Source organism: Urocampus carinirostris, chromosome 8 (genome assembly GCF_059441175.1).
Source record: "Urocampus carinirostris isolate Australia breed hairy pipefish chromosome 8, RoL_Ucar_1.0, whole genome shotgun sequence".
NCBI lineage: Eukaryota > Metazoa > Chordata > Actinopteri > Syngnathiformes > Syngnathidae > Urocampus > Urocampus carinirostris.
This window is the reverse complement of record NC_142356.1, coordinates 10,993,468-11,013,957: the sequence shown is the minus strand read 5'-3', so window position 1 is coordinate 11,013,957 and position 20,490 is coordinate 10,993,468. Positions and strand designations below refer to the sequence as shown.

The following is a 20,490-nucleotide window of genomic DNA, read 5'->3' as shown; positions in this document are numbered from 1 at the left end:
GAATCCTACAGGAGCTGAAGGCCTAGGTGTAAAATACATGGCCCGCCACTGGTAAAAATAACCTAACTAACAAAATATAAAATTAAAACATAATTTTTTTGCCATACAACAAAATAATACATATCTTTTGATAATTGATTTCTAAAGCCTTTTGCTGTTTTCATTTTGTATTGAAGATTGTTACAGGAACTTTTGGGAATGAAAAGTTAATGTATGTTACGTTAAAATAGTTAGAAAGGTTTTTCTGTGTACTGTCTTTTGATGTAAAAATCTTATGTTACAACATGATCATTAAGTTGTGGCTTATTTATCTGTTTTTCCGGTAAATAAAACACTGTAGAAAAATATTTACTGATTACTAGCATTACAGAGTTAATAGATGGCTAAAACTAAATTAATCTGGTATTATAACTGTTATTATGATCATTATTATCATAACATTTACGTGAATATTATTGTTATTATTATTATGTATTATTGGTATCCAAATAATGAAGCCTTATACAGTCGATAGATGGATCAAGCTAATAAATAAGGGTATTATTGCAACGGCTATCATGACTATTATGTTTATTGTTGTTGTTATTAATATCATTATCAACTCTATGTCTGTTCTTATTGCAATTGTTAAACATTGTTATTATATAACTGTCACCATCATATCCTTGAAAATACATTACAATTTTGAAGTATTTCAAGCACCCATATGAACCCTGTGCACAAAATTGTGGTTTTAACCAAATCAGAGTCATAAATATGTACATTATTTTCTTACCACCTAATGGCATATTCGTTATTGAAAGAATATAAACGATAGCAAAATATCTAGTTTGGTATGTTGTTGCTGGGCCTTCCCTACCAACTAGTTGCGTCGGAGAGTCATTTCATGGAGCTTATGAACAAAAAAATTACAAGGGGAATAAATATGTTGGTGAGGAAGGTGAAAAACAAACAAAAACTAAACAAATGGGGATAGAATCACATAGATATACATCTTATAAAGGACACAAAACATAAAGAATCTGCACATCTCAAAGTTAGGGCAGACAAGTGGGAGCTTGATGCTGGAGCGTATCCTCCTTGCTATAACCTTATCCTCCTTATAATAACCTTATCCTCCTTGTTTTATAACATTATCTTCTCTGTTCCTTTATCTTATTGGCTTTTTTACCTCACTGTGAATGTGTGAAACTGGAGTGTCATGCCCAATTTCGTTGTCACAATATGTTAACCCATTTTGTAACGATGACAATAAAGGTATATTCTATTCTATTCTACTCTGTACTTTTTATTCTATTCTATTCTATTCTATTCTATTCTATTCTATTCTATTCTATTCTATTCTATTCTATTCTATCTAGCTCAAGATCCCGTACCTTGTCTTTTTAATGCACAGACCAGGACACTCAAGAATGTTGGTCCTGATGCCTGGGGGCAAACCCACCAAGGTCTAAAGATACTTGTATGCCGGACAACACACGCCACATAGCAGCCAGTTTCACCGTGAGCGCACAAGAGAACATTATTATCATAATAAATACTCTACTTATTAAATATGCTGAAAATAATGTATAGAGAGAGCAATTGAATACTGCCTGGTGAACTTTTGGACTTTTTGAAATTGCTGTTTGGACCTACTGGATCTCCGAACCTTTAGGCTATTTGCCAAGTTTTTTTGCCTCTGGTGCTCTGGACACTTTTACCTCGCCGTCTGCCTTTCTTGAGAAGAAAATTGGACCAATAAAGGACTAATCTATGCTTCTACATTATGCCTCCACACCATCCAGAGAGAGTTGCTGACAGTCTGGGTGGAATCAGGATCTAGCTTCTTAGTTCCCCCTACTTGTAGCCACCCATTTCTAATGTTATTGACACGTTTTGAAAACAAAATTGGAAGTTTATAAATAAATTCAGATTCATTTACACCAGAATAGCTATGCAGAATCTTATTCACTTATTCACCAACCTTGGTACTGTTTTGATACAGTACTGAATTAGTCCTTCAACAATGTTTGATTGCAATAGTTTTTCTGATAGTTTGTGTTATTTGTCACGAAACGGACCGGGAAGCAGGAAGTCGGAACTCATATGCGTAGAAGATCTTGTCATGGTCGCCGTGGCGACCGGTCTGCCCCGCCCCCTGGGCACCAGCTGAAGCAGATCAGCTAATTGCGTGGCTGCTATTTAAGGTTGGGTTGTGGGTATTGCGGGCGTTGGCTCATTACACCTTTTCTGTTCTGTTATGCCTTGTCCTGTTTAGTTTAAGTCGGAGGAAACCTGTACCTGACCATTCTGAGTGTAAGAATGTTTTTGTTCTGTTTTGTCCCGGAGTTTTTGGACAACTTTTATTTTGGTAAATAAAAGCTTTGATCGTACGCAATTGAGTTCTCCCTTCCTGCCTCCTGCCTCCGTTCTGGTCCGGTCACCCACCTCGTGACAGATCTGTCACTTTAATTAGGTAATAAAAGTTGTCCAACACACAAGCGGACCAAAAACAAAACAAAACAGGTTCAAAGGCAATCAAAATGACAAACGAGGCATTACTAAGATCAAACGGGCATGAACAGGGTTTCAACGAGGGTTAAACAGTGGTCTGGCAACCGGCAGTCCCAAAAGGAGCGTTTAAGTACTCCAAAAGCAATCAATCCAATGCGTCTCAGCCGGTGTCAAGGGGCGGGGCCAGCTGGGCGCCATGACAACCGTGCAGGTCATGACAGTTATTAATACATAATTTGATTTGCCCGATTCCGATTACAAGCTGCAACTGATGAATTTGATGGGGAAAAATAGACAATAATGAAAAAAAGGGGAAAAAAACATTGAGAGCGACATCAGCATCCAGTGAACAGAAAATGTAAATATTTCAGGAGTCCCTTCCAAGTGTGTGTGCTATTTTTACAACCTGATCCATAATTTAGCGTTAACATTTTCCTCCTAGAAATCCTGAAACACTTTGGACTGCTTGGGAAGAAAATCGCGTATTTTTTCTGTTTTTGTGGGTTGTGACACAGATAAGTATCTAAAGCAATAATCACGCTTTTCATGAAAATAAAATCTACTTTCATGATTACCGATGTGAATCACCTGTGCCCGCTCATTTGGCGGCAACCGCCACGGGTTCTAATTGGCTCCCTGTCAGTATTTGAACCGAGTCCTGTCAACCCCCTGTTGTCAGTCCGTCTGAGAATATCCGTGTATACAAGGCAAGCCTTTTTCGACCCTGACCCCCGCCTGTCCCGTTTTTGCTCCCGTTTGTCTACCCGTTTTGATCCCGATCACGTCTGCTCTACCGTCTCGGAGACCAAGGCGCGAAAAAAAAAACCAAGCTGATAACACAAAAATGTGCAAACAGGAAACTAAAGTTGCGGTTTTCTGTGTACCTATGTAACGCCTCAAAAAATATTTAAAAAACTTTCTTCAAAATGTCGTCAAGAGACTATAGCTAAGATTCTCCGATTGACGACTCGCTGTGGTCTCAGGATATATTTTGCCAATAAAAACTTCTTGAGTTCATTTTGAGCCTCTTAATTTGCGAAAATTCTCCTCACCCGAAATGAAACAAACACACGAAGGACAGAATCGGTATCCACAACCCTTATTTATTATCCTCAATTGCAGTATTTTGTGACATTTTTACAAAAGAACTTTGCTTGCACCTTGTTTTTAAAAAAAATGGTTAGGAAAAAAAATGAAGGTCCTATCAACACTGACTATGAACATTCTTAAAGATGAAGTGCGGCAGTTGAAAACCTAAGGTTGTGTTCATGACTTTGAGACAGAAGATGCCAGCAGAGTAACACATTACAGTGGCTCAGGAGGTAGAGCGGTAGAGGATCAAGAGATCACAGTTCGAATCCCGGCTGCTCCGTGTTGCATGTCGAAGTGTCCTTGGGTAAGACACTGAACCCCTAATACCCCAAATAAGCAGGTTAGCGACTTACATGGCTGCACGGCCGCTATTGGGAAATGTGAAGCACACTGTAAAGCGCTTTGGGAAGTCTTGACTTGAAAAGCGCTATAGAAATAAACTTAATTTCATTTCATGTGCATTTCTTTGACGGGGAAGAATAATTGCTTCCTTTTTCATATTTTTGGGGAGTTGTTCCTCCTCATTAAAGTAAGATAAAAGCATATAGGCGGAATAGAAAGTAAAGCAGAAAGGCTCTTTGAACTCAGTTGGGCATTGCTAACGCTTACTTAAAAGAGAAAACATTTAACTTTTAACTTTTTAAGAACACCTCAAGCTACGCACCCCAACTTTAAGTAATAGTGAGAGGAAGACCAATTTTAAGAGGTATATTTATTTATTCTCAAAAAAGATCAAATCAAAATATATTTGCTTTTATTTCTTGTTGGGTCAAACATGTTTCCGACCCCCGCTCTGATGCCTTTTCACATGTCAACTGAACCACTGGTGCTCTAGTGGTAAAGTGTCAGCGCCTTCAACACCATGATCTGAGTTCGAATCCCGTCGCATACAATGTATTTCGATATGGGCCAGCAATGATTATCTTTATAGCGCTTTTCAAGTCAAGACTTCCCAAAGCGCTTCACAGTGTGCTTCACATTTCCCAATGGCGGCCGTGCAGCCATGTAAGACGCTAACCTGCATATTGGGGGTATTAGGGGTTCAGTGTCTTACCCAAGGACACTTCGACATGTAACACGGAGGAGCTGGGATTCGAACTGCGATCTCTTGATCGCAAGACGAGCGCTCTACCTCCTGAGACACTGCCACAGTATGTGTAAATACTGTATGCATTTCTAATATTATCCACTATATTCTGTGATATATAAGGAATACCGGGTTTTAAGGCACAGTTTAAAATTTCTGGCTAATTTTCGGCTTTTCCTAAGCTGCACCTTATAGACTGGAGCAGTAAAATGTTTGGTGTGCATACTTGTTTGGGGCGGCATTGGCTCAGGAGGTAAAGTGCTCGTCTTGGGATCAAGAGGTCACAGGTTGAATTCCCGGCTCCTCCGTGTTATATGTCGGAGTGTCCTTGTGTAACGGGTGTAATAATAACTTTTGTTTTATTGAAATTCCTGCTGAAATATGTTGTACAGTTTTTGGTAAGTGTCCTGCAATGATGAGTCCAACAGTGCCACCTGCTGGTATGGGGTAGAGTTTGTTTTGGCTTTTGACATGTGACCGGAAGGCGGGGTTTTGTTGGCAGTCTACAGAGCGAGCTCCCAACGGTAAGACACGTTTTTTAGTGCTCCACAAAAAAAGTTAATTTTAAACATTATAACCACAGCTGACAAATCTCTCAACATGCACAGTAATGTGATTTATTTTCGTTTTGTTTCTGTTGTGCTAAAATGTTAATTCCCCTTATAGAGATCAAAGAGATCAAATCCAGCAGAGAGGTTAATGTTGTGACTCATTTCATCTGCAGGTAAATTTTATCCGTTTTTATACTCATTATTGTTATCATTTCTTTTTTCTCATATATATTAAAAGGATGATGTTGGTTAAAATCAGACTAAAGAAAAATATATTGAATTCATTGTGAACGTTATAAACCACTATATGATCTCTTGTTAAAAGTATCTTGTTAAAATTGATGTAAAAATGTATTGTGATATTTTAAAATGTATTTTATGTAATTTGAAAAAGAAAGCTCTTTGATCTGCTTTGGGCAGTCTACAGAGCGAGCTGCCAACGACATCAAAGAGATCAAAGCCAGCAGAGAAGCTAATGTGACTCATTTCATCTGCAGAAACTGTAATAAAACCTCATCATCCAGTCCAGCGTGAATGTCGATCTTTGGTGGGACAAGTACACCGCGGTTACAACTGGAGCAGTAAAATGCTTGTGCATACTTGTTTGGGGCGGCATTGGGTCAGGAGTTAAAGTGCTCGTCTTAGGATCAAGAGGTCGCAGGTTGGATTCCCGGCTCCTCCATATGTCGGAGTGTCCAAGACACTGAATCCCCCAATGCCCCCGATAGCAGGTAGTTGCCTTTCATGGCTGACGCTGCTATCGGTTAGTTAGTGAGTAAAAAGGGGAAAGTGTGAAGCGCATTGTAAAGCGCTTTGGGAGGGCTTCATTGACTTTAAAAGCCTTATATAAATGCAGATGATTTACATTTACATTTACTTGTACTGTAGGTGTCATGTTTGTCTGGCATCTGCCACCACACAGTACCGCTAATCACTGACCCTCACTCGTATCAGACAGTACACTGCCATCTAGTGGTCAAGTAATACACATTGGGGCTTTAAAATCCTGAAAGGGGGATACCACAGGTTTCTTCATTTTCCTCATGTTGAGGTTTTTGAGTTTTTCCTTGCCCTCGTGTTGTTTCCAGATCAGGGGATGGTGTAATAATAGTCTGAAATAATAGTCTGTGCAATAATCTGTGCAACCCTTTGAGATTAAGGGCTATACAAATAAAAATGACTTGACTTGACGTGATATTACTGTCTGGTAAGATGCCCCGCCTCTGAAATCAACTGTTGATAAGTTGATAAGACTCAAATAATTTTCCATATCCCAAGTTTAAGTATTAACAGACGGTTTTTTTTATAATAAAACACTGTTCTGATCTCAGGCAATGGCAACTCACTGGGTGGGACTGAAAATGTATACTGTATAGAGCACATGCGTCAAACAGGCGGCCCACGGGCCAGATCAGGCCCGCTAAGGGATTGAATCAAGCCCGCGAGACAACACTCAGAGAAGCGCAAGAAAAAAAACAAGCTGCAAGTTGAAATATGTCAACTTGATGTTGCCAAAGCCAGGTGCCTCGAACAAAGACACTGTACTTGTATTCTCTCTCTCTCTCTCTCTCTCTCTCTCTCTCTCTCTCTCTCTCTCTCTCTCTCTCTCTCTCTCTCTCTCTCTCTTTCTTTCCCACCCCTTTTTTTCCCATTCTGTCTCTGTCTCTTTCACTCCCTGTGACTCTTTTTCTCTTCCTTTGTTGCTCTTTGTCTCTTTCTCTCTCTGTGTCTTTTTAACTTCTTTTGCTCTAATTTATTTCTTTCCTTTTTCTCTCTTTTGTCTTTCTCTCTTCCTTCGCTTTGCGCTTTCTTTTCTCTTTTGAAATGAAATTAAATGAAATGATCTGCATTTAGATAGATAGATAGATAGATAGATAGATAGATAGATAGATAGATAGATACTTTGTTCATCCCCGAAGGGAAATTCACATTTCCAGCAGCATCCCTGAGCTGAGAACAATCGAAAATAACACGGGAGCTGCTGGAGTATATAGCGCTTTTCAAGTCAATGACATCCCAAAGCGCTTTACAATGTGCTCCACATTTCCCAATAGCGGCCTTGCAGCCATGTAAGGCGCTAACCTGCTTATTGGGGGTATTGGGGGTTCAGTGTCTTACCCAAGGACACTTCGGCATGTAACACGGACAAGCCGGGATTCGAACTGGGATCCCTTGATCCTAAAACGATCGCTCTACCTCCTGAGCTACTGCCGCCCCTTTTCTCTCCTTCTGTCTTTCTATTTCTCTTTGGATTTCTTTCTTCCTCTCCCTTTCTTTTCCCCCCTCTCTTACGACTTTTTATATTTTGTTTCTCACGCTCTCTCTCCCCCTCTCTCTTTTTCTTTCTTATTCCCGCCCTCTCTCCTTTTCCCTCCCTCTTTCTCTCATTTCTTTAACTCTTTTTCTTTCTCTTTAATCTACTAGTCCGGCCCCCGACAGAATGTTTGTTCTATCGTGTGGCCCCCGAGTTCAAATGAGTTTGACACCCCTGGTATAAAGCATGGCGGAGGATTAATGTGTTCAATAAGTATCAATTAAAAATACAGAATTGTTACTAATTTCCCTCATCAAATTTAGTACTTGATGTTATTAGTAGGAATTAATGACGATAATTAACATAACTGGCACCCATCCATTTATTTTACCCTACTTATCCTACTCAGTGTTCAGTGAGGTGGAACTTATCCTGTTGAGCAGGATGTGGGGAAAACTGTCGGGCACATATTACAAAATTACGGACTACAATAATCAGATTTTTTTTCAATCGTTTTTGAATCATTTGTTGCGTTTTTCCTATATGCCGTTTTAAAAACAGAAAGAATAAACTGGTTCTGTTTGTTGTTGAATGATTCACTGACACATCACTTTTGTTCTTTTCCATCCATCCATTATCTGCACCGCTTATCCTCAGTAGGGTCGCGGGGGGTTGCTGGAGCCCGTCCCAGTAATCATCGGGCATTGGGCAGGGGACACCCTGAACTGGTTGCCAGCCAGTCGCAGGGCACACGGGGACAGACAACTCACTCGCTCATTCACACCTAGGGACAATTCGGACCGGCCAATTCACCTGAAATGCATGTTTTTGGAATGTGGGAAGAAACCGGAGTGCCCGGAGGAAACCCACGCAAGCACGGGGAGAACATACAAACTCCGCACAATGAGGCCAGGAGCTGGGTTTGAACCCACGCAGGAGGTTCCCACGACCTCAGAACTGAACTTTGAATGATTTATCCCAATTTCACAAATGAAAAAACAATTAAGAAACAGATGTACTTAATGTATAGTATATATCAAAAAAATTCTACATTCAAATTGTTTTCAAGATAATGAATTTTCTATGCCTTCCTGAGCTGTATAATCGTGAGGAAAACTCACACCCCAGCAAGCCAGTCACCAAAGTGGTTGACGTTTTATTAGTCAAAAAGGTTAAGAGTGTTTTAAGCCAAGTTTTGAAACCAATGTTCCCTGTAATTTTCCACGGGTCTGAGCGTTCACACAAAGTCGGTGAGCAACGCTTGAAACAACAGTGAGCAACAGCAATCCCAAGTGTGGCATCTAAATCGTTATCAAACATGTCCAAAACTTGACATCAAGTTACATTTTGCTGAGTTTCCGGCAATGCAAAATTAGTTTTCTCTTTTGAATTAATTGACTCATGTACTATTGCAAAGGTTGTATGGCCTACAAACGTCATTTGCTCTTACAATTCTTTCACAATAGGGTGGTCCTTATTTTTCGACTTTTAAAATTTCATGCTCTACCCCTTGAATATGTTCCAATATATACAAAACGTAATTAGGCAAAGTTTCATCAAAATCAAAGGATATTTAGAGGTCGCTCAAGGCCTCTGAAATTTTGGTATGAAAAATAAGGATTTTTCGCACATTATATCAGACCTAGTGTACAAAGTTACTTGTAACTTTTCTTGTGTTACAATTATAAGCAATGGACTGAAATTGGATGTTCTAAAACGGCGTACACATAGGGTTAAGATTTCCGTTTTTTCTCGAAAATTGCCAAAATTTTACCATTTTGGGAAATTTCAAAGTCGTTGAGCTACCTCTAAATATTATCCAAATTGTTCAAAATTGCACACAGTGTGTTTTTATCGATATAAGAACATATGCGGGGGGTCAGAGCCCAATATTTCAAAAAAAAAAATTTCGACCCCCATTAAGGACCACCCTATTTCACAAGATATCCATTTCTTTTTATTTCCTGATATATTTTGTCGCATAATATTAACATTTTTGGGGGCTTACTTAGTCAGTTGTAAGACACAGAACTGTACTTGATCACATTTTTAGTGGAAGTACGATGTTGGCAACAAGATTCACTTGATATCATTGGAAATTATTTGAATGCAACACAAACTTTGTCTTCTTTTTTCTGTGATTTTTTTCTACTATTTTTTAAATTCCTTTAAAAAAAAGACTCATGGTGTTTATTTTTTCCTACGTTTCTTTCTTTTATTTTTTTCTGGCTTTTTTCTAAATCTTTCCTTCTTTTTTTCTCTTCCTTTTGTTTCTTTTTTTCCCAGCTTTTCACTACTTTTTCATTTTGGTATTTTTTTTCTTTTTTGTTCTATTCCCCCCTTCTTTTAAGTCATTTTGTTAATAGTTTTACATAATATTTGGTCATGTTGGGATTAAAGAAGCAAAAACAACCTGAAGAGCCGTTTAGGACCCGAAAGAGCCGGTTTCTTTTAGTGAGCCTAGCCGAAGAAGCTAGTTCTCGACAAACTCTACTAACTTTACTCAACTTCGTTCTACTTCGACTCGACTTCAAAATACCGCATTTAGGACACAACGTCAGGGGAACCCTGTGTATTTTTACCTTTATGCACCGTAACTTTGGCTTAATTCGCTTCTTAATAAGTAATTTTGAGCCCTCATTTTTTTGTGCGCTGAGAATGTGCGAGCAGTGCGCAGCTTAGAGGGAACACTGCATAGGACTGAATCCTGAATCGCAGGTGGATGCAGTAATGGTACAACAAAGGCCGAGCAGCCAAAAAAAGGGGCCAACTGGCAAAAATAACACACAGAGCGCTAACAAGGGCTAACCCAGAAACAACATCTAAAAAGTGCTACAGCGACGAATGCGAACCCGAAAGGGAGAAAAGCAAGGGGCATGGCAGACTAGCAAGCTAGCTGGCCAAACAACAGCTGACGGGGCTAACCAGGAGCAAACAAAACAGGAAGCCCTGGACAGCCCCTTCTGCATTTTGAGGTTTTCAATGCATATTAGCAGTTGTAGTGTTTTAAAAGGGGATGTATATATTACTTTGTATCAATTTCTAGCGTTTTAAAACTAATTTGATGAAAGGGTCTATTCATAGACAAAAAAATATATAAAATGTATATTTCAATGCTTTCATGTTTATTTATTCATAAATGCATAGCGTCGCCGCAATTCTAAAAAAAAAAGGTGTCATGATTTCCGATTTGAAGTATCGAGCCCGCTCATTTGGCACCTGCTGCTGCAGGCTGTCCCTTTTTAAACCCAGTCCTGTCACTCTTCGGTTGTCAGTCCGTCAGCGAACCTCTGTTGATACAAGGCAAGCCTTTTTTGACCCTGACTCCCGCCTGCCCCTTTTCTGCTCCCGTTTGTCTCCTGCTACGACCTGTTTTGATCCCGACCACGTCTGCGCCCCCGTCCCGGCTTACGGCCCATTCTCGATCCCGACAACGTCCACTCTCCCGTCCTGGCTTACGACTCGTTTCCGACCCCAACCGCGTTTTTGCTCTCCCTGTCCCGGCTACCGACCTGTTTTTCTGTTCCTGACACCACCATCGCTCACTATGGAAGATCCACTTCCGTATTCGGATTACAATCCGAGTGCGAGAGCGACTTGCTTCCCGCATCCAGCAAACACCGGATCGTGGGCGCAGCCCTTCCTCTTTCTTTCAATAAAACTTGTGGTAATTTTTGTATAAATGGAAAAAATGCTTAAATTAAGTCTTTTTGAAATAGCAGCTTCGATAAGAGAAATTGAATAGGCCTACAATATCTTTTCCCATTATGCATTGCCGTGGTATCAGATCCGAGACTGTATCTGTCGATACCAAAAGTAAAATAAATGTATTTTTTCCTCCTTCCCTTCCCCCTTCCCTTCTCAAGGTTTCTTCATTTTCCTCATGTTGGGGTTTTTGAGTTTTTCCTTACCCTCACGTTGTTCCAGATCAGGGAATGGTGTAATAATAGTCTGAAATAATAGCCTGTGCGATAACCTGTTCAACCCTTTGAGACTCTTTGTGATTAAGGGCTATACAAATAAAAATGACTTGACTTGAATCCTGGCCCAGCACTCAAAAGCCTGATTTAGCACTACATAGAGAAAAACAAGGACTTATTGGGGGGGTAAATCTTAATCATTTTCTACGGCTGATCTAATGGTTGATTTCCCAAGCGACAAAGCCGTTTATTGACTGAACCTGAGCTTTGCTTCATGGAACGTAAATACATAACTTCCTCTCGAGGGGGCTCGAAGCAGCTTTCTGCCCTTAAGGTGCAGCCCGGAAATGATAACAGTCATTAAAATTGAAGCAACCCAGAGTGCTGCCATGCTGTACTCCTTCAACGTTATCACTCTTGATTCACACATTACTGTATTCTCGTACACATGCAGACTGAAGGTAGCAGTATAGTCAAGATTTACTGTTTGGAGAAAACCGAATTAAAATCACTTCAACATCACTTAAACAGGTAGTTCACAGCATGGTGAACCATCGTTGCACCTATGGCTAATACATATAACCAGGTAGTACTCGTCAGCAATGTTCCCTGTAATTTTCCACGGGTCTGAGCGTTCACACAGAGTCGGTGAGCAACGCTTGAAACAACAGTGAGCAACCATAATCCCAAGTGTGGCAAGATAATTAATGATCAAACATGTCCAAAACTTGACATCAAGTTATTTTTTGAGTTTCCGGCAATGCAAAATTATTTTTTCTCTTTTAAATGAATTGACTCATGTACTATTGCAAAGGTTGTACGGCCTACAAACGTCGTTTGTTCTTACAATTCTTTCGCAAGATATCCATTTCTTTTTATTTCCTGATATATTTTGTCGCATACTATTAACATTTTTGGGGGCTTATTTAGTCGGTTGCAAGATACAGAACTGTACTTAATCACACTTTTTAGTGGAAGTACAATGTTGGCATCAAGATTCACTTGATATAATTGGAAATGATTTGAATGCAACACAAACTTTGTCTTCTTTTTTCCGTGTTTTTTTCTACTTTTTTTAAAATTCCTTTAAAAAAATCTCATGGTGTTTATTTTTTTCCGAGCTGTTACTTTTTTCTTTTTGTTCTCTATTTACTTTTTTCCTACATTTCTTTCTTTTCTTTTTTCTGGCTTTTTTCTAAAATTTTCCTTCTTTTTTTCTCTTCCTTTTGTTTCCTTTTTTCTCAGCTTTTCACTGCTTTTTCATTTTGGTATAGTTTTCTTTTTTGTTCCATTCTCCCCTTCCTTTAAGTCATTTTGTGCATCATTTTACATAATATTTGGTCATGTTGGGATTAAAGAAGCAAAAACAACCTGAAGAGCCGTTTAGGACCCGAAAGAGTCGGTTCCTTTTAGTGAGCCGAGCCGAAGAAGCCGGTTCTCGACAAACTCTACTAACTTTACTCAACTTCGTCTTCGACTCGACTTCAAAATACCGCATTTAGGGCACAACGTCAGGGGAACCCGTGTATTTTTACCTTCATGCACTGTAACTTTGACTTAAGTCGCTTCTTAATAAGTAATTTTGAGCCCTCATTTTTGTGCGCTGGCTAGATTTTCTTGTGCGCTGAGAATTTGTGAGCAGTGCGCAATTACGCACGTGCGCAGCTTAGAGGGAACACTGCTCGTCAGGCTGATGGCAATATCCATTTCATCAAAGTTACCAGCAATTCCAAAGGCCTCCTATAACAGACTAAAGCATTTCATCAATGATCCTCGCCCAAAGCGTTTGGGTCCAGCTAACATGCCTGACCAAACACCATGGCCTTCTAGGCACCAACTGTCTTAGACTCTGATTGGCTCCCTGTGTCTATTTATACCCACTACTATCTGTCCCCTTTTGTCAGTCCGTCTGTGAACCTCAGTTAACACGAGGCAAGCCTTTTTCGACATCCCACCTGTTTTTGCTCCTGTCTGTCCCCCGGCTTCGACCCCTTTTTGATACTGACCACGTCTATTTTCCCGTCCCGGCTTTGGACCTATTTTGTCCCTGACCACGTCTACTCTCCTTTCCTGGCTTACGACTCACTTCCAATCCCGACCACGTTTTTGCTCTCATGTCCCGGCTACTAACCCGTTTTTCCGTTCCCAACACCACAATCGCTTGTCACAGATTAACCACTTCTGCGTTCAGAGCGACCTGCTTCCTGCGTCCAGCAATCACCGGATCATGGGCGCAACCCTTTCTCTTTCTTCCAATAAAACTTGTGACAAACGCAACGCAAGTGGGTCCTGTCTCCGTTCTGGTCCTGACAGTAGAATTTGATTTAATTCATTAGAAATTCACTGCTATACCAAGGGAAAATAATGGGATAATACATTACACACATAAAAAAACAGTAGAGTGAAAAACATACATGACAGTGGGTCAATAAGGGCAGACTGTTTGGATAGGTCAGCGAAGCATGTTGTTCAGACAAGTAGTAACTAGTAACTGTAACTAGTAACCATGTCATGAATACCGATGTGAATCACCTATGCCCGCTCATTTGGCGCCAACCGCTGCAGGTTCTGATTTGACCCTGACTCCCGCCTGTCCCGTTTTTGCTCCCGTCCGTCCCGACTTACGGCCCGTTTTTGATCCCGACCACATCTGCTCTCCAGTCCCGGCTTACGACCCGTTTCTGACCCGGACGACGTTTTTGCTCTCCTGTCCCGGCTATCGACATGTTTTTCCGTCCCTGACACCGCCATCGCTCGCTACGGATGATCCACTTCCTTATTCGGATCACAATCCTATTGCGAGAGCGACTTGCTTCCCATTCCAGCGAGCATTGGATCGCGGGGTCTGCCCTTCCTCTTCCTAAATTTCAATAAAATTGTGAAATAACGTTACGCAATTGGGTCTACCCTGTGTGCTGGTCGTAACAAACTACTGTTTTGATGTCCGTCTACTGTCAAGTCATGTTTATTTGTAATGCCCTTAACCACAAGGAGTCTCAAAGGGCTGCACAGACCCCAGATTATTGCAAACTACAGACTATTATTACACCAACCCCTGATCTAAAACCTACATGAGGGCAATGAAAAACTCAAATACCTCAGTGTGAGGAAAATTAAGAAACCACACTTTCTGGCAATTATGGAAAGTATTTTAGTTTATGTGATCTTATGTAAGGAAATTTTGCCATTACTCCCAAAGGTGACATCGAAAATATACCTCAGTTTCACAGTGTTAGACAAAATTGAAGAAATCCCAGTTGATTAAAAATACATTTTGGGAAATTATCATATATTAAGAACAGCGTGATTAAACAAAAAAAGTCAATGAAAAAATGAATAAATGATTCACTGATTGCAGAATAAAGTGTGTCTCGTTCAAAATAAGTAAATAACAGAAAATTTGAATTAAAAGATACAAACTGGAAATGTTGCAAGCCTTTTAATAATCTTATATGGCTCATTATGACTCCAGCCTAGTAATGTGTTTTTTTTTTATAAATTCTTAGATTTTAGAATGTTATATTTGAGTTTTTTCAGCCCATAATGAACAAAAATACATTTTTGGTTATGTAAAAAAAGCGAAAAAAGGCTTCCAAACAAACGATGGGATAATTTCACTTCTAAAAGTGAGGCGAGCCATGCGAAGCTGGCTTTCACTTAGAGGCGGGGTCTGTGATCATTGCGGCTGCTTTATTTTCATTTTCCACACAAGAAAGTAGGAGATTTCGAACGCCCTCAAATCAGTAAGTCCGACAAGGTTTTATCATCATTTTATTTTTTTCAAAAGTTCATGTATCCCTTCAGTTTCTCATTATTGGTCACGGCTAACGGGACTTTGGCTAATATTAGCAAACTAAAACTACAAAGCTAACTGCAATTCAGCGGTTTTAATTTTCGTAAACACACTTTACGTGTGACATTCAATCGATTGGTCCCTGAAGTCGATTGGATGGTGCTAAATCATGTGCTAGTAGTAGTTGTATAGATAGATGTGTAGATGTATACCTGTAGATGTATAGCTGTATAGAGGTATGGATATATCTATCGATAGATGTATAACTGTATAGATAGGTAGACGTATAACTGTGTAGATGTGTTGATGTATGGATGTATAGATGATTAAATGTATAGATGTATAGCTGTATAAATGTTTAGATGTATAGCTGTATAGATGTATAACTGTATAGATGTATTGATAGATGTATAGATGTATGGATAGATAGATGTATAACTGTATAGATGGATAGATGTATAACTGTAAATCTGTATAGATGTATAGATGTATACAGGGAGTGCAGAATTATTAGGCAAATGAGTATTTTGACCACATCATCCTCTTTATGCATGTTGTCTTACTCCAAGCTGTATAGGCTCGAAAGCCTACTACCAATTAAACATATCAGGTGATGTGCATCTCTGTAATGAGAAGGGGTGTGGTCTAATGACATCAACACCCTATATCAGGTGTGCATACTTATTAGGCAACTTCCTTTCCTTTGGCAAAATGGGTCAGAAGAGGGACTTGACAGGCTCTGAAAAGTCAAAAATAGTGAGATATCTTGCAGAGGGATGCAGCACTCTTAAAATTGCCAAGCTTCTGAAGCGTGATCATCGAACAATCAAGCGTTACATTCAAAATAGCCAACAGGGTCGCAAGAAGCGTGTAGAAAAACCAAGGCGCAAAATAACTGCCCGTGAACTGAGAAAAGTCAAGCGTACAGCTGCCAAGATGCCACTTGCCACCAGTTTTGCCATATTTCAGAGCTGCAACATCACTGGAGTGCCCAAAAGCACAAGGTGTGCAATACTCAGAGACATGGCCATGGTAAGAAAGGCTGAAAAACGACCACCACTGAACAAGACACAAGCTGAAACGTCAAGACTGGGCCAAGAAAAATCTCAAGACGGATTTTTCTAAGGTTTTATGGACTGATGAAATGAGAGTGAGTCTTGATGGGCCAGATGGATGGGCCCGTGGCTTGATCGGTAAAGGGCAGAGAGCTCCAGTCCGCCTCAGACGCCAGCAAGGTGGAGGTGGGGTACTGGTATGGGCTGGTATCATCAAAGATGAGCTTGTGGGGCCTTTTCGGGTTGAGGATGGACTCAAGCTCAACTCCCAGTCCTACTGCCAGTTTCTGGAAGACACCTTCTTCAAGCAGTGGTACAGGAAGAAGTCCGCATCCTTCAAGAAAAACATGATTTTCATGCAGGACAACGCTCCATCACACGCATCCAAGTACTCCACAGCGTGGCTGGCAAGAAAGGGTCTAAAAGAAGAAAAACTAATGACATGGCCTCCTTGTTCACCTGATCTGAACCCCATAGAGAACCTGTGGTCCCTCATCAAATGTGAGATTTACAAGGAGGGAAAACAGTACACCTCTCTGAACAGTGTCTGGGAGGCTGTGGTTGCTGCTGCACGCAATGTTGATCGTGAACAGATCAAAGCACTGACAGAATCCATGGATGGCAGGCTTTTGTCCTTGCAAAGAAAGGTGGCTATATTGGTCACTGATTTGTTTTTGTTTTGTTTTTGAATGTCAGAAATGTATATTTGTGAATGTTGAGCTGTTATATTGGTTTCCCTGATGAAAAGAAATAATTGAAATGGGTATACATTTGTTTTTTGTTAAGTTGCCTAATAATTATGCACAGTAATAGTCACCTGCACACACAGATATCCTCCTAAAATAGCTAAAACTAAAAAAGCCCTACTCCAACTTCCAAAATATTCGGCTTTGATATTAATGAGACTTTTGGGTTCATTAAGAACATGGTTGTTGTTCAATAATAAAATTAATCCTCAAAAATACAACTTGCCTAATAATTCTGCACTCCCTGTAGATGGATGTATATAGATAGATGTATAACTGTATAGATTTATTGATGTATTGATGTATTGATGTATAGATGTATAGCTGTATAAATGTTTAGATGTATAGCTGTATAGATGTATAACTGTATTGAGGTATGGATATATCTATCGATAGATGTATAACTGTATAGATAGGTAGACGTATAACTGTATAGATGTGTTGATGTATGGATGTATAGATGATTAAATGTATAGATGTATAGCTGTATAAATGTTTAGATGTATAGCTGTATAGATGTATAACTGTATAGATGTATTGATAGATGTATAGATGTATGGATAGATAGATGTATAACTGTATAGATGGATAGATGTATAACTGTAAATCTGTATAAATGTATAGATGTATAGATGGATGTATATAGACAGATGTATAACTGTATAGATTTATTGATGTATTGATGTATTGATGTATAGATGTATAGCTGTATAAATGTTTAGATGTATAGCTGTATAGATGTATTACTGTATATAGGTATGGATATATCTATCGATAGATGTATACCTGTATAGATAGGTAGATGTATAACTGTATGGATGTGTTGATGTATAGATGTATAGATGATTAGATGTATAGCTGTACAAATGTTTAGATGTATAGCTGTATAGATGTATAACTGTATAGATGTATGGATGGATAGATGTATAACTGTATAGATTAATAGATGTATAACTGTAAAGCTGTATAGCTGTATAGATTTATAGATGGATGTATATAGAAAGATGTATAACTGTATAGATTTATTGATGTATTGATGTATAAATGTATAGCTGTATAAATGTTTAGATGTATAGCTTTATAGATGTATTGATGTATAGATGATTAGATGTATAGATGCATAGCTGTACAAATGTTTAGATGTATAGCTGTATAGATGTATAACTGTATAGATGTATAGATAGAAGTATAGTTGTATGGATAGATAGATTTATAACTGTATAGATAGATAACTGGAAAGCTGTATAGATGTATAGATGCATGGCTGTATAGATGTATAGCTGTATAGATGTAGAGATGCATAGATAGATAGATAGATAGATAGATAGATAGATAGATAGATAGATAGATAGATAGATAGATAGATAGATAGATAGATAGATAGATAGATAGATAGATAGATAGATAGATAGATAGATAGATAGATAGATAGATAGATAGATAGATAGATAGATAGATAGATAGATAGATAGATAGATAGATAGATAGATAGATAGATAGATAGATGGATGGGTATATGAATAGATGGATATATGTACAGATAGATAGATAGATAGATAGATAGATAGATAGATAGATAGATAGATAGATAGATAGATAGATAGATAGATAGATAGATAGATAGATAGATAGATAGATAGATAGATAGATAGATAGATAGATAGATAGATAGATAGATAGATAGATAGATAGATAGATAGATAGATAGATAGATAGATAGATGGGTGGATGGATATATGTATAGATAGATAGATAGATAGATAGATAGATAGATAGATAGATAGATAGATAGATAGATAGATAGATAGATAGATAGATAGATAGATAGATAGATAGATAGATAGATAGATAGATAGATAGATAGATAGATAGATAGATAGATAGATAGATAGATAGATAGATAGATAGATAGATAGATAGATAGATAGATAGATAGATAGATAGATAGATAGATAGATAGATGGATGGGTGGATGGGTGGATGGATATATGTATAGATAGGTAGATAGATAGATGGATATATGAATAGATAGATGGATATATGTATCGGTAGATGGATATAAGGAAAGATAGATAGTATGTGTCTATATGAGACTAAATGTACTAGAAGCTGCAGGATTAAACGGGCAAAGGGCGGTGGGGGGTGGGGGGGCGGTTCGAAAGGAAGCTTACTCGCAAAACATGAGCTTAGCAAAGTCAGCATCAGCGTTCATCCTTAACATGACATGAAATCAGCAACGAAGAGGAGATGCTCTTACTTCAACATGGCTTGTTCTTTGTCCTCTTCCTCCTTTTGTCGAGCCATGACTGCCATGATGATTTGGCGCTCCTCCTCGGTGAGATGGCTTAAATCTGGAAGGTCCGGCATGGATGGCGGCACGGTGGGTGGGCGAGAGCCGTTCTGGGGCCCCACCGAGGCGGACATCTTCTCCACCAGCACTCCGCCACCACCGCCGCCACCTCCTCCTCCTCCTCCTCTCCCTCGTCGTGTCGTTTCGGCGGACAAGATTATTTTCTAGAAAAACGTTTTTTTTTTTTCACAGCCACGCCTCAAATAACGCGACGCGGATATGGCGACGGCGGCCCCGAGTGGCGCAAGCCGCTCATGGTTGCAGGATCACTTGGATCTTTTTTTTGTTTTTTTCAATTCTTGGTTTTGGGTTCACTGAGCGCCCATTCCTGCAGTTAAGGTCGAGGGTGAAGCATCAAGATTGGTTTAGATTGGTTTGCCTCCGCCGTCTTTTCTCATCTGGAGACGCGGATGGATGATTGTGGAAAAGGCGGAGCCGCCCCCTCCACCTCCCTCTCTCTCCCTCTTTCTCTCTCTCTTTCTCTCTCTCTCTCTCTCTCTCTCTCTCTCTCTCTCTCTCTCTCTCTCTCTCTCTCTCTCTCTCTCTCTCTCTCTCTCTCATAGGTTCTTCCCTATTCACGTTTACTCACTTGAGACTGGGGACCCTCACTGCCACGGTCATCGGTGCAGTCTTTTGACGGAGTGGGTCGTTCGTAGGGGAAACGGCTCTGTGAGCTGCCCCTGAAAGCCGGCGCACACTATATGAAGAGCTGTCTCCATTTGAAATGTTCTCTCTTCTTTTTGTTTTCTCTCTTTCTCTTTTACTCACTATGCCTTTTGTCTTTCTATCTTTCTCTCCCCTTCTAGCTTGCTATCTCTATCTTTCTTTTTTCTCTCTCCCTTTATTTCTCTCTTTTTAGGATCTTCTTTCTGTCACTTTCTCTCAGTATATTTCTCTTTCTTTCTCTGTTTCTCTTCGTCTCTCCCTCTCTTTGTATTTTCCTCTTCCACTTTCTTCTCTCGCTCCATCTCTCTTTCTCTTTCTCTCGCCTTTGCTCCTCCTCCCTCGGTCTTTCTACGTCTATCTCTCTTTCTTTCTGTAGCTCTCTCTGTCCTTCTCTTTATATCTTCCTTTTCTCTATTTCTTTCTCTCTTTCTCTCTCTGTCTCTCTACCCCTCTCACTTTCTCCTTTCCCTATATCATTTT

The 20,490-nt window shown here is 39.5% G+C and overlaps 1 protein-coding gene across 1 annotated transcript in view; it reads right to left on the bottom strand.

The window, feature by feature from the left end:
- LOC148360706 (regulating synaptic membrane exocytosis protein 1-like) overlaps window positions 1–19,781 on the bottom strand; it is a 122,221-nt gene extending 102,440 nt beyond the window's left edge. The window contains exon 1 of the mRNA XM_088341603.1: window positions 19,252–19,781. Within this exon, the coding sequence (XP_088197729.1) occupies window positions 19,252–19,418 (167 nt within the window). The 5' untranslated portion in view covers window positions 19,419–19,781. The remainder of the gene's footprint in view (window positions 1–19,251) is intronic.
- Between the last annotated feature and the right edge of the window lie 709 nt (window positions 19,782–20,490).